The sequence below is a fragment of the Cibotium barometz genome, chromosome 30 (genome assembly GCF_041138505.1).
Source record: "Cibotium barometz isolate CiBa-2024 chromosome 30, ASM4113850v1, whole genome shotgun sequence".
In the NCBI taxonomy this organism is placed as follows: Eukaryota; Viridiplantae; Streptophyta; class Polypodiopsida; order Cyatheales; family Cibotiaceae; genus Cibotium; species Cibotium barometz.
The window spans coordinates 42,008,817-42,021,226 of record NC_141075.1 but is presented as its reverse complement, the minus strand read 5'-3'; the positions used below and the strand labels follow the sequence as shown (position 1 = coordinate 42,021,226).

The 12,410-nt window shown below is 39.4% G+C and overlaps 1 protein-coding gene across 1 annotated transcript; it reads right to left on the bottom strand.

The window, feature by feature from the left end:
- Positions 1–8,808: 8,808 nt before the first annotated feature.
- LOC147621506 (E3 ubiquitin-protein ligase AIRP2-like) lies at positions 8,809–11,704 on the bottom strand. Its single transcript, XM_086824266.1, has 5 exons — positions 11,252–11,704; positions 9,982–10,126; positions 9,807–9,873; positions 9,481–9,718; positions 8,809–9,225 (listed from the first exon to the last, which is right to left on the bottom strand). The coding sequence occupies exons 1-5, from the start codon at positions 11,335–11,337 to the stop codon at positions 9,039–9,041; spliced, it is 723 nt and encodes a 240-aa protein (XP_086680392.1). The 5' UTR covers positions 11,338–11,704; the 3' UTR covers positions 8,809–9,038.
- Between the last annotated feature and the right edge of the window lie 706 nt (positions 11,705–12,410).

Here is a 12,410-nt window from a genome sequence, read left to right as displayed (position 1 = left end):
AGTGCATCAAACTACCAAGGATCTTCTTACCACAATAGAGAAGTGTTGGATCCAGTCCTTCCTCTAGCACCCATCAAAGTGTGTTTTCCCTAGAAGGGTCTGAATTCAAGCAAACCAATAGTGAAGAATCCATGGGAAGCTTAAATGGTCAAGTGAGTGTAGGAGAGGGTTGTAGCTTGCCCCATAGTCTCCCCTACAATATCTAGTGGGGCAATCCTTTGAACATTGAGACAAAGGATTGAGGGAAAATGAAAAATTGCTACCCTTCACGGGCTAGACTAGAAAAGGAGGAAGAGCCTACGAAATGGCTCTATACAAAGGAGGACATCAATAAAATGGTGATTGATCTTAATTACCTTGCTTACGCACAATCACTACTATTACCATGACAAGAAAGGGTTCTCCCACGCAAAGATGCACTATTCCACTTTCCCACTACCTTGGGCAAAGATGATTACCATCGAGAAACCAACCCACGACGGGGGAGGGGAAGAGGAAGAGGAGTCACACACCCAACAAGACCAACTTATGAGCTAGCTCCAATCTTAACCATATCAACCCTGGCTGATTTGTTAAGAAGGCAACATAAATAGGTAGGGGTGGCAAGGTAGTTGGGGAGTGCTCAGGTTCATTCCCTAGGGGTGGCAAGGTAGTTGGGGATTGCTCAGGTTCATGCCCTAGGGAAAAACCCCATGAACCCATACCACATTGCAAAACTCATGCAAAGCTTCAATTGGAGATGGTGATCCCATCCAACATGTGGAGAAATTTGAGTTTGTTTGTAAAACATGTGGACCCATTGATGAGCTCACAAAGATCCACACATTTTCCCTAACATTAGGTGGGAAGGAAAATCAATGGTTTAGGACTCTAAAGCCTAAGGATTAGGGCTATTTTGCTCGGCTTAAGAATGTATTTGTTCCAAGATTTACAAGAATGTATTTTACTCTAAAGCTAAAGGATAAGGGAAATTTTACTCAACTTAAGAATGTATTTGTGCCAAGATTTATAAGAAGCGATGATAAGAAGAGCCCAATGGCATAGCTCTATAATATCAAACAACAAGAGCATATATGTACACTAAGTCTGTAGACTTTTCCTATTCCTAATCTCAAGCAACTATGCACACTAAGTCCATGGACTTTCCCTGTTTGACATTAAGCTCATGATAAGGCTGCTTTCTATGTTCCAACACCATCTTACAATAAATAATTTCCCATTTACACAGGTAAGATGCCAAAACACCTTACCGGTCAAGCAGACAAAACCATGTTAACCAACAGAGTGGTTAACACTCATAAAAATAACAAAATAATGTTTGGTCTTTGTTTAAGAGGGAAAAAATGAGAGAGAGAGAGAGAGAGAGAGAGAGAGAGAGAGAGAGAGAGAGAGAGAGAGAGAGAGAGAGATTTATATTATATGAAACATATAAGGCAAGCCATGTACAAATATACTTTTTATTAAAATCCCATTTGAAAGCTCAAAGGCCTTGCAAAACACCATAACAAAAGGATGTATATACTTTACTTGTTAGTTATTAACATATAATTTCCACAAAATAATATATATACTTTCTCTTATGCTTATATTTGATATTAAATGTAGGCCTATTGAGGAAACTATTTAAAATATATGTTATACTATTATTTAAAATGATGGCCCAAAGAGCAACAATGAGAGAATGAGAGAAATTAAGACGAACAAATAATCTAACCTAATTAAGTTGAAAAGTAGGAGTGTGAATAGAAGGCTACATCTTGCTAAGTAATGGATAACAAGAAAGATAATAAACACTTGAATTGATTTTCATTAAGCATTAAGCACCCCATTAAATAGGTGAACAAGTATAAGATATTATCCTCTCAATGACATCATTGCTTAGGTCATGGTGGGACATATACAAACACAAGGTGGACACGCACACATGAGACTTTGAAATACCCAACATAAAATATATGTTATACTCTTATTAAATAATGTATAATCATCTCATATACAGTATATTAATTCAAAGGTTGCATGAAAAACCACAACAGATGTCGTACACTATTATCAAATGTAGGGAAAGGCATGTAAAGTAGGATCCTTTTATATATCCATAAAATCCATGATAGGATGGACACCTAGCAAGTGTAGTTTCTTCAAGTATAAAAATAAGAGGCCACTAGATAGTGTTCACAGCTGCTCTAGCCCAATAAACATTTTTTTTAAAACGCACATTTTTCTCACCAAATCACAAGATTTACAACCTTAAAATTTTTAAGGTAGGATTTGCAAATGTCGGAGAAGCTCCACATTCTTTGATATTAATATATAGAGATAAAAATGGAAAGCTTGTTTATAACTTGCAAGTTTTTTGAGCCCAACTGGTTTTAACTCAGCTTGATGACAATCAAGCATCATGTTCAATTCCTAGTACATATCTAATATAATTATTGGCACAAAAGTTCTAAGCTAAAGTCAAAGGTATAAAGGTTTTGAAAACCCAGAAAGGTAATAAATTGGAGGCTATTGTTGGTGGATAGGTGTCATCTCCAGATGGTGTCACGCTAGTGGCACACTCTTTAGCCTCTAGGCATTTTTGGGATTTATAGCATTCATTTCCATTTTTTCCTATTTACACACATTTTTGCGTGGAGGAAAGGGTGGAGGAACTTTCCTATATATATGAGGCATTGTAGTTCATTTCTAATCAAGTTGGCTAGTGGTTCATTGATAAGCTCTTGAGTACATTGTCTCTTCTCTCATCTCTTCTTTCTCACATGGTATCAGAGCAAGGTGGTGGCGCACATAGAGCCTCCTTATCCTTCTTCCTCTCTACCTCTAGTCCTCTTCAACAACGCCACTTTCAATTGCGTTTTTTCATTCTTTGGTTATCTGCTAAACGAATGCATTTTTGAGGATTGTGCCCGCTGGAACTACTGGAATCGTCGTGGTCTACAACTTTGCAGAAGAAAGTTTTCGCAAATTCCTCACCGTTTTTGAGTTATTCTTCGCAGACTGCCTGCATGCAGAATTTCTGCTTGCGTTTTTTGCAGAAGCTCTTACTCATCATCCTTGCACTCATTCAATGATGCAAGAGGCTTCAAACCAGCCCCTTACCATCCTCTACAAGTGTGTTTTTTAAAGCACTTCAATCCGAGTCCTACAACTCTACTTGCAGTGAAAACATGCCAACTAGTTTTCCCTACATGCAGTAGCGTTTTTTTGGTGGCTTGTTGTGGAGAGATTTCTTGGCTACGTTTTCATCATCAACTTCAGCCCTCTTCATGGTGTTTTGAGGTACATATTCATCCTCTTTTCTACACCTTTCTACCGGCTGAAAATTCCACTTTGCTACACACTTTGTGTTTGCGTTTTTGTGGACAATCAACTCCTCCATACTCCTTCTACCTAAGGCTACGTTCTCAGCCCTCTTTTGGTGGTTTCTATGGAGTCTATTGGTTCATATATCGGCTGCGTTTTGTGGCTGCGTTTTTGCACTATCTTTGTGCATATTTTGGAGATACTTCCTTGGTGGGCAGCCCATCTATTGGCTGCGTTTTTTGAGGTACGACACTTCTTCCCTTGTGTTTTCCCACCCTCCTCTCCCTATGGGATCTCGGAAGTCCTCTACTCTAAAAGACAAAGGCAAACTTGAAGATACTATGGATCCTACATCTCCTACGATGGTTGGACTGGCAACTACTACAATGGAAGTTGGTGCAATTCCTTCTTCGGTAGGTGCTTCTACTTTCTCTTTTTCATTGTATCCAGTACCTTCTACGGATCCTTTCACTCTTTCTTCTTTGTTCTTTATGCCTTCCTATCCACATACTTCTATGCCCTCTATGGTATATCCCCCTACATCATCTATGCCTTTTATGGCAACTTCATCTACTATGATTCCTTCTTCTACTACTTCCACTACTACTCCTCTCCCCACTCAATCATATCAGCCCTTTAACCCATTCACTCAATCTTTGAGCCTTCCAAGTCTTTCCGATTCACAAAAGCTTACCCCAAACAACTACCACACTGGTGAACTTGAATCCAAATCTAAGGGCTCTTCTACATCAACATCTTCTCAAAACAAAGACAAGAAGGAAGACGGTAACGCCAAGATTGCATATGTTGCTATGTCTTCTACTTCTTCATGTGACAAATCACTTGTGGTAATCAAAGATCTTGATACGCATACTGCGGATGAGTGGATTGCCGACAGTGGTGCTACCTCTCACATGACGAATAGTTCTTCCTTATTGGAAAACTATAAGTCTATCTCTTCATCAGTACACATTGGTGATGCTTCGTCTCTCCCTGTGATTGGTATTGGTGATGTTTCTTTTGGAGATGCTATCTTACATGATGTTTTGCATGTGCCTAAGATGTCTGCCAAATTATTTTCTATCTCTAAGGCTACTTCTAAAGGTCTTGGGGTTTACTTTGATGATGAAGTGATTGAAATCATCGATAGACAGTCACTTTCTTGTGTGGCACATGGTTATCAAAATGCTGGGCTTTATCATATAAGCTCTTTTACAGCACAGTTGCTACCACATGAGTCTCATCTTCATCAATTATTTGCTTCTCCTAAAGGACTTGTTTCTAATGAAGATAGTGATCTATGGCATTTCCGCTTTGGCCATGTTCCTCTTGCTACTTTGCAACATCTTGTCTCACATGACATGGTTACAGGTCTACCAAAGCTTCAGAAACCTCGCCATCATATTTGTTCTTCTTGTGCTCAAGGAAAGCAACATCGGGCTTCTTTTCCAGAGGAGGCTACTCATAGGGCCACACGCATACTTGAGCTTATTCATGCTGATCTTGCAGGACCTATGGAAGTACAATCGCTTGGTGGATCCAAGTATTATATGCTTCTTGTGGATGACTTCTCTCGCAAATCATGGGTTTATTTCTTACCTAAGAAGTCTGATGCTCTTTCTCATTTTAAGGTTTGGCTTGCCCGAATGGAGAATCAAGCAAGTCAAAAGGTATCTTTTCTCAAGACTGACAATGGAGGTGAGTTAATAGCATTTGAGGATTTTCTAGCTTCAAAAGGCATACAACGACAAACCACCATACCCTACACTCCTCATTCAGCAGAATGGTGTGGTTGAAAGAAAGAATAAAACGGTGAAGAAAATGGCCCGCTCCCTCTTACATCATTCGAAGCTACCTTCCTCCTTTTGGGATGAGGCTATAGCTACTTCAGTTTATCTTCTCAATCGCTCTCTTACGAAAGCAGTGGACGGCATGACTCCAGAGGAAGCTTTCACAGGCCACAAGCCTACTGTTTCTCATTTTCATGTCTTTGGTTGTGTTGCTCATGTGCATGTGCCTTCTTCTAAGAGGAGGACTCTTGATGCTAAGTCCAAACCTATGATATTCACAGGATATGCTTCTCGCTCCAAAGGGTTCCGTTTTTGGGATCCTTCTCGTGAGGATATTGTTCTTTCACGTGATGCCATCTTTGATGAGCATGTTTTTGGTCTTGATGAGTTACCACCTTCTACATCTCTCTCAGATCCATTTCCATCTCTTGAGCTTGGGCCTTTCTCATTCCCTACAGTCTCATCCTCATCTACACCATCAGTTCCTACTTCATCCCCTTCATCCATTTCGATTGCGACACCTACTACTTCATTGGATTCTACACGGACTTCTGGTCCTCCAAAATGGGTTCGCTCTCTACTTCAGGATTCAGGTATATCACTTTCAGATGCTCAACAATCTACTACACTTGTCTTACGTACACGCCCTTCAATAAATATTGCCTTGATGTCTCATATTGGTGATGTGTTTGAGCCTGAAACGGTTAAGGAAGCTCTTTCCTTACCACATTGGTGTGAAGCAATGCAAGCAGAGATTTCTTCTATTATTGAATCTAATAACACATGGCAGTTAGTTCCACGACCTTCACATAAAAAGGTCATTGGTGTTAAGTGGATTTTCAAAGTCAAGTTTCATTCTGATGGTACTCTGATAAGTACAAGGCACGCCTTGTTGCTAAAGGTTATGCTAAAAAAGAAGGTGAAGACTTTGATGAAACTTTTGCTCCTACTGCCAGAGATATTCTACTATTCGTGTTGTTTTTGCTCTTGCTTCTCACTATGCCTGGCCTATATATCAAATGGATGTTAAATCTGCCTTCTTGAATGGAGATTTAGAGGAGGAAGTTTATGTGGAACAACCTGAAGGTTTTATTGCACAGGGTCATGAACATGATGTGTATTTATTACAGAAAGCTCTTTATGGTCTTAAGCAAGCTCCTCGAGCTTGGTATCAGAAGATTGACAGTTTTCTCCTTTCTCTATATTTTGAGAGGACTCATGCAGATCCTAATCTTTATGTGCTTATTGTGGATGATGATATATGCATTCTTGTGCTTTATGTGGATGATTTGACACTCACTGGCTCTAATTTGGATCTACTCAAATGAGTTCAAACTCAACTCACATCATTTGCCATGACTGATCTTGGACTACTCCACTATTTTCTTGGTTTAGAAGTGTGGCAATTTGCTTCTGGCATCTTTCTTTGTCAAAAGAAGTATACTTTAAGGTTGCTTGAGAAATATGGCATGCATGATTGTGCATCACTCACTTGTCCCATGGATCCTAATTCCAAATTATCCAAAGATGATGATTCTCCTGAGGTTGATTCTACAGAGTATCGCCAACTTATTGGTTCTCTACTTTATTTGGTTAACACTCGGCCAGATCTCTCCTATGCTATGAGTATTCTCAGCCAATTCTCTTCACAACCTCGTCGATCTCATTGGCAGGCAGCTTTGAGGGTTCTTCGATATCTTCATGGAACTCTTGAGTATGGCATTTCTTATGCAGGTGGAGATACACTTATTGGTTACTCAGATTCTGATTGAGTAGGGTGTATTGATACTAGGCATTCCATGTCAAGCTATTGTTTTATGCTTGGTAAAGGACTTGTTTCTTGGAAATGTCAAAAGCAGTGAATTACTTCTTCTTCATCGACAGAAGCAGAGTACAAGTCATATCTTGATGCCACTTCTGAAGCACTTTGGCTTCAGCAAATTCTGAATCACCTTGGATGTTCATCTACTCCGACACTCATCTACTCAGATTCACAGAGTGCTATTGCTTTAGCCAAAAATCCAATTATTCGAGAACGATCCAAACACATTGATGTTCATTTTCATTTTGTTCGTGATTGGATTTCTGAAGGTCCCATTCAGCTTGAGTATTGTCCTACCAAAGATAATGTTGCTGATTTGTTTACTAAGCCTCTTCCTTGACCTACCTTGGATTATCTTCTTCAACGCATTGGCGTTGGTCCTCCCATCTGGACCTGAAGAGGAGGTGTTGGATAGGTGTCATCTCCAAATAGTGTCACGCACACATTTTTAGGTGAAAGAAAGGGTGGAGGAACTTTCATATATATATAAGACATTATAGTTCATTTCTAATCAAGTTGGCTAGTGGTTCATTGATGAGTTCTTGAGTACATTGTCTCCTCTCATCTCTTCTTTCTCACAGCTATTAGCTTGAAAGTACACGTACAAGCTACCAACTCTTGGAAAGTCATCACTTAAGTAATAATCAAAACAACAAACATGCTCCTTCAATGGTAAGTCTCCATGGAGCAATCATGCAGTTCTTCAAATCATCCCTGGCACACAATATGAGGGATACCATGGGCCAACTCTGGGCCTTGCTCTAACGATGTCGCCCGACTACACAACTACGAAAACAGAGTTAGCATTGAAGCAAGGAGAAAATACATACTCTTTTTTCTTAAAAATAGCAATTTCAATACTAGCTATAGATTACAAAATACAACATCATTTCAAATAATAGCTTCATAGAATTTCTAACATTTTTCAATGAAAAAAATTACATCTTCTTTCTTGATTTATTGATATTAATATTAAAGAATAATTTGAAACTCCCCTGTTGAGCTTGCAACGAGAGGATTGAAGCCGCATTAGGAGCATTTTCTCTAGAGTCTCATCGTTGTGTGCGTCTCTGGAGGTGACATTTTGGTGTTTCCGAGATGGGATCATCTTAATCACCTCCTCGTATTGCTCGATGCTGCGATCGTAGTGCTTCAGTCGGATCTTGATTCCGAGATCGTTTGCTCACTAATCCTTGCAAAGGTGTGACCATAAGCAAGCAAGTAAAATTCAATCATCAAGCAACAAGCAACACCATAAAGGTTGTCACAACTTGGGACCTAGTTAGATGTAGCGATTAATCTCCCTCCACATGAGTTCAATTCCCATATCTGGTTGCAGCCTTGAGCCTGTCACATTCAAAAGCCTCTCCTTCTCCTCCTCCTCCTCCCTCTCTCTCTCTCTTCCTCTCTCCCACAAACACATGCGCGCGTAGGTGCATGCAAACACACACACACACTACCTAAAGTGTATAAACACACCACAAGAAAATGATTATAGCACATGCATGAAGATACATTAAAAGAATAGTTCCACTTAGCATATCGAATCTTGGGAATCAGACTCTTGTATTGAAATCATAAAAAGCAGAAAACATAGCGGATAATAAGAATTCAAATATAACGTATCTTTAACATTTGAAATAATGATTACATTTCATAGGAACAAAAGTGAGACGATGGAGTACCTGCGACAAACATTTAAGGCATAAGGTGAACTAAAACTTGCATCCACCAACTATAAATAAGCAGCAATTCCTAACTTGTACTGACCCTTACATTTCAACCGCAGCTTCAGCTACCAAATGACGCAGTAGTATAGTCTTAAGACACATGTACCTGAAGGAGAATTTAGGTGAGTGAACAGCAACAATATCAAAAGGCAAACTAGAGAGAGAAACAAATCTATAATCAAGCCGATTTGATGTTCTGAATTGTTGCTACAAGTTTGTCACCTACTACCACCACCTTAATTAATGGTAGTCATGCATGGTAGCTATAGATGAAGCAATAAGATAAACAACCTTGAAGCAATCAAGAAAGGATGTCCCAAACAAACCTCCTGTGCTTTACCTTTCAATGTGCACATTTATTCGACCCAGAAACACTATGATGGATAGTATCTATGGGTTGGTAGTAGAGACTGCTAATGGCAATTTATCAACATATATAAAAAGCCTTCTAAGGTTGTCCTTTGTCAAGGTCTCAGCATCCTTCACATCATTGTACTCCATACAGATCCACAGGTCCCTAGAATTTACACGCTTCAAGCTAACCCGACAGAACGGGCATGACATGGATCGAGATCTCCTGCACAGCTCAGCAAAAGTAACCTAGTCAGCGACTACATGTAATGTCATCGTATTTACACTTAACAGTTAGACCTGTATCATCCCTTTGTCCCGTATCTCCTTAGTTAATTGATTGATTAAATGCATGCTTAACCTAATCCTCTCTACAAAGAGAATTGTCATCAAATCTACTAAAGAGGCCAGCCCTGATGGACCAGTTATATATGGGCTTGATCTGTGAGGGGGATGGGCAGGGTATGCCATAGAAACTTACCAATCTCTATAGCATTTGATACACATTGAATGGTTGCAACCTGGCAACACAACTTTGGCCACAGTCTCTAGACAGATGCCACATTCCAGTTCACGCTCCAGGTCAGCTGGTGATTCGTATTTGGCCTCATTATCATCACACTTTTTCTTGTACCTCTCTCTGCAAATGGCTTTCTGCTCTAGAGCTTCCCTCTCTGTGATGCCTCCGTCCAAGACCTGCAGTGAAGGCAGTATGTAACCTGCCCAAAAAATTCAGTTATGAGCTGCACTGCAGATGCAACATATCCGATTCTTATCATAATGCTTTGAATGCAGAAGGAACCAGACCATAAAACTCCCGAAGGCTTGCTTTTCTCTCATGGGTAGACATTGTCGTTGTCCCATCTTTCAAAACCTGCAAGATCACCAAGCCAAAAAGCTGTCAATTGTGTATACATCTCATAAACTAGTCTCACATAAAGTTGTTGCTTTTTATGGGGCCCGAAAAGCCTAAATGGTTCACCTTGTATATCAAAATGTGAAGGAGGCCGAGGGTGCCCACCAAGCTGCAGTCAGCCCAGTTGAAAAAGCATAACAGAAACGCAGGACCATAACCGAGCCTCATCTGTAAACAGGCCCCTTCCTTTTCTTTAGGAAGACCCAATGCCCTGGCATCAAACAACAACATAAAGAAAAAGGGTTTGGCCCTTTGTCCACTGAACTGCATGCTTCCAAATATCCCCTGGGTACCAAAAGCATATCGGCATCTTTAACACACTAGCTACTTCATATAAGCCAGGTAGACATGCACATGCATAAATAGGCATGATGCAATGCCATTAAATAAGTAGACACATGCACATACACATGTAGATGTACATGATCTCACATGTACATGCACAAGCAGATTATGCAAATGGATAAGTAGATGCAGATATTTTTCTCGGAAAAAAAGTAGATGCAGATATTTGATCTAACATGCAGATGGACATGCATGATAACACATGTATTTCAGCACGCACAAGTATATGATGCTTGAAGTTCACTTCGTAAGCTTTTCAACTACAATGATATTGTGACCCAGATAGAATTCTTGCCTACACCAATTTGGGTTCGTATAAGATCAAATAACTGACTTAAAACAAGGGCCTTGACCCTCCAGCATATTGTGCCAAAACGGTTTCCTATACTTGCTGCTTAAGTGATTGCATCCACCTAATGGCATTACAATGTTAATAATTACATGTGTAAGGGGCTTTATAACTGCAAGCGAGTTAGTTAGAAAAAGGGCTACAATGCCTGTCCAAGCTAAAGCCACAGTCCAGGCCTGCCACACCACATGGCGGGGGATCTCCGCCGCCCAATCTTCACCTGTTGGATTAACATATGATCCATCATCATCTCATCATGCAAATCATTTCTCTTTACCAACCAATCACATAGCTTTAGATATGTGAGTGCCATGGAAGAGAGAGGTTATGTCTGCAAAGCCCAAAAAGGTGAAAGAGGCTTAAACCAATGGAATGCAGAAGGGAGTCCTTGTTTCAAACCCAAATCAAACAAGCCAGAACTTATAGCAGTATAGGGTTGCAATACTAAAATTAGGTTCTTGCACCAGTTACTCATATAGTGGATAATCCTTCATGTTAAGTTTCTGGCTACCTTCAAAGCATTATTGAAGAATATTGCTTTGCCCCAAAAAAACAAAAAAAAACTGTTTGAAAATATGGAGGACTGCAACTGATAACTTCAATTTAATTTTTTTAAAAAATTTCAGAAAAACCAAAGCTTACATCGTATTGGCGTGTTGGATGTCGGCCTCCAGCAGTTTGAGAGACTCTTTGAAAGATCTGCTTTTGCGCGTCCCCAGGACTATCATGTCGTCTGCTCTCGATCTGCTCGGGAAAGAAAGAGAGAAACAAAAGGGGAATGGCAAAATTTACTACCAAGAAGGGGAAAAGCAAAAAGCAGAGAGCACAAAAGTGAAAGGATTGTCGTGGCGAGAAATCTTTCTAACGATGCAGCCTCGCGCTTCTATGAGTAGCAGAAAAGCAGGATTGAAAGAGCGTCTGTATGAAGGAGCTCCATGTTCCATTCGAGCTTTCCCACCCCTCTCTCAAGGGCAGAAATCTGGCTTCAGAATTCTTGACGTCCTGTGGTGGCTTCTTCGTCTTGAGAAATGGGTTTAGCCTCAAATTAGGGCTTTTGCTGTTGGGTTGGAAAATCAAGTAAAATAGTTGCTGAAATTTGGATTTTAAATTAAGTATTGATTAAACTCAATTATATATTTCGGTGCTTTTCTTTTTCAAAAAGAAGGCGGTTGCCCCTGGTTTTTCCATGCTTTTTTGGGCTCGGTTCCTTGCCCACCAAACTGGGGCTCCGTGGGTTAAAGGTTTGCTTTTTTTTAAAATCACATTTATATTAAAAAATATATATCTTTATATTAATATATAAATATATTATTGTTCCAAAAAAAAAAGGTATCTTTGTACTCAAGCATGCCTACCTAGACTTTGCTTAAAATTCAATCAACCAAAAAAACATTTTTCTTAACAAAACTTTTTTTTTGGGATCAATAATAATTATTTATATAAAACTTTTACGATGTTTATCTAGAAAATCTGCATATTTTTTAGCCAAAAATACAACTAAAAAGTTTAAAAATTTTACACATTTTTTGAAATTGAGAAAATATTTTTTGTGGGTAAAAAATCAAAATCTTGCAAGTCCAATGTAAATAGTTTGTAGGTTTTTTTGTGATCACTCTAAGGGGCCCTATTTGTATATAGTTTGTAAGTTTTTTGTGATCACTCCGATCTAAGTGTGTCTTTTTCACAAGTCCATTGTATATAGTTTGCTGGTTTTTTGTGAACACACTCAGGGGGCCTATTCTTCAATCTAAATGTGCCTTTCCAAAAAATATAAAATTTTGTGATTTGGACCTTTCCTAAA

Bases quoted from the DNA above. Each gene is read 5' to 3' on its own strand.
- LOC147621506 (XM_086824266.1), bottom strand. From the start codon at position 11,337: ATGATAGTCCTGGGGACGCGCAAAAGCAGATCTTTCAAAGAGTCTCTC. The intron at 9,874-9,981 runs GTGAACCATTTA...GTGATCTTGCAG, and splicing joins TTCACATTTTGATATACAAG to GTTTTGAAAGATGGGACAAC. The intron at 9,226-9,480 runs GTAAGTTTCTAT...TGAGCTGTGCAG, and splicing joins ATCAAATGCTATAGAGATTG to GAGATCTCGATCCATGTCAT.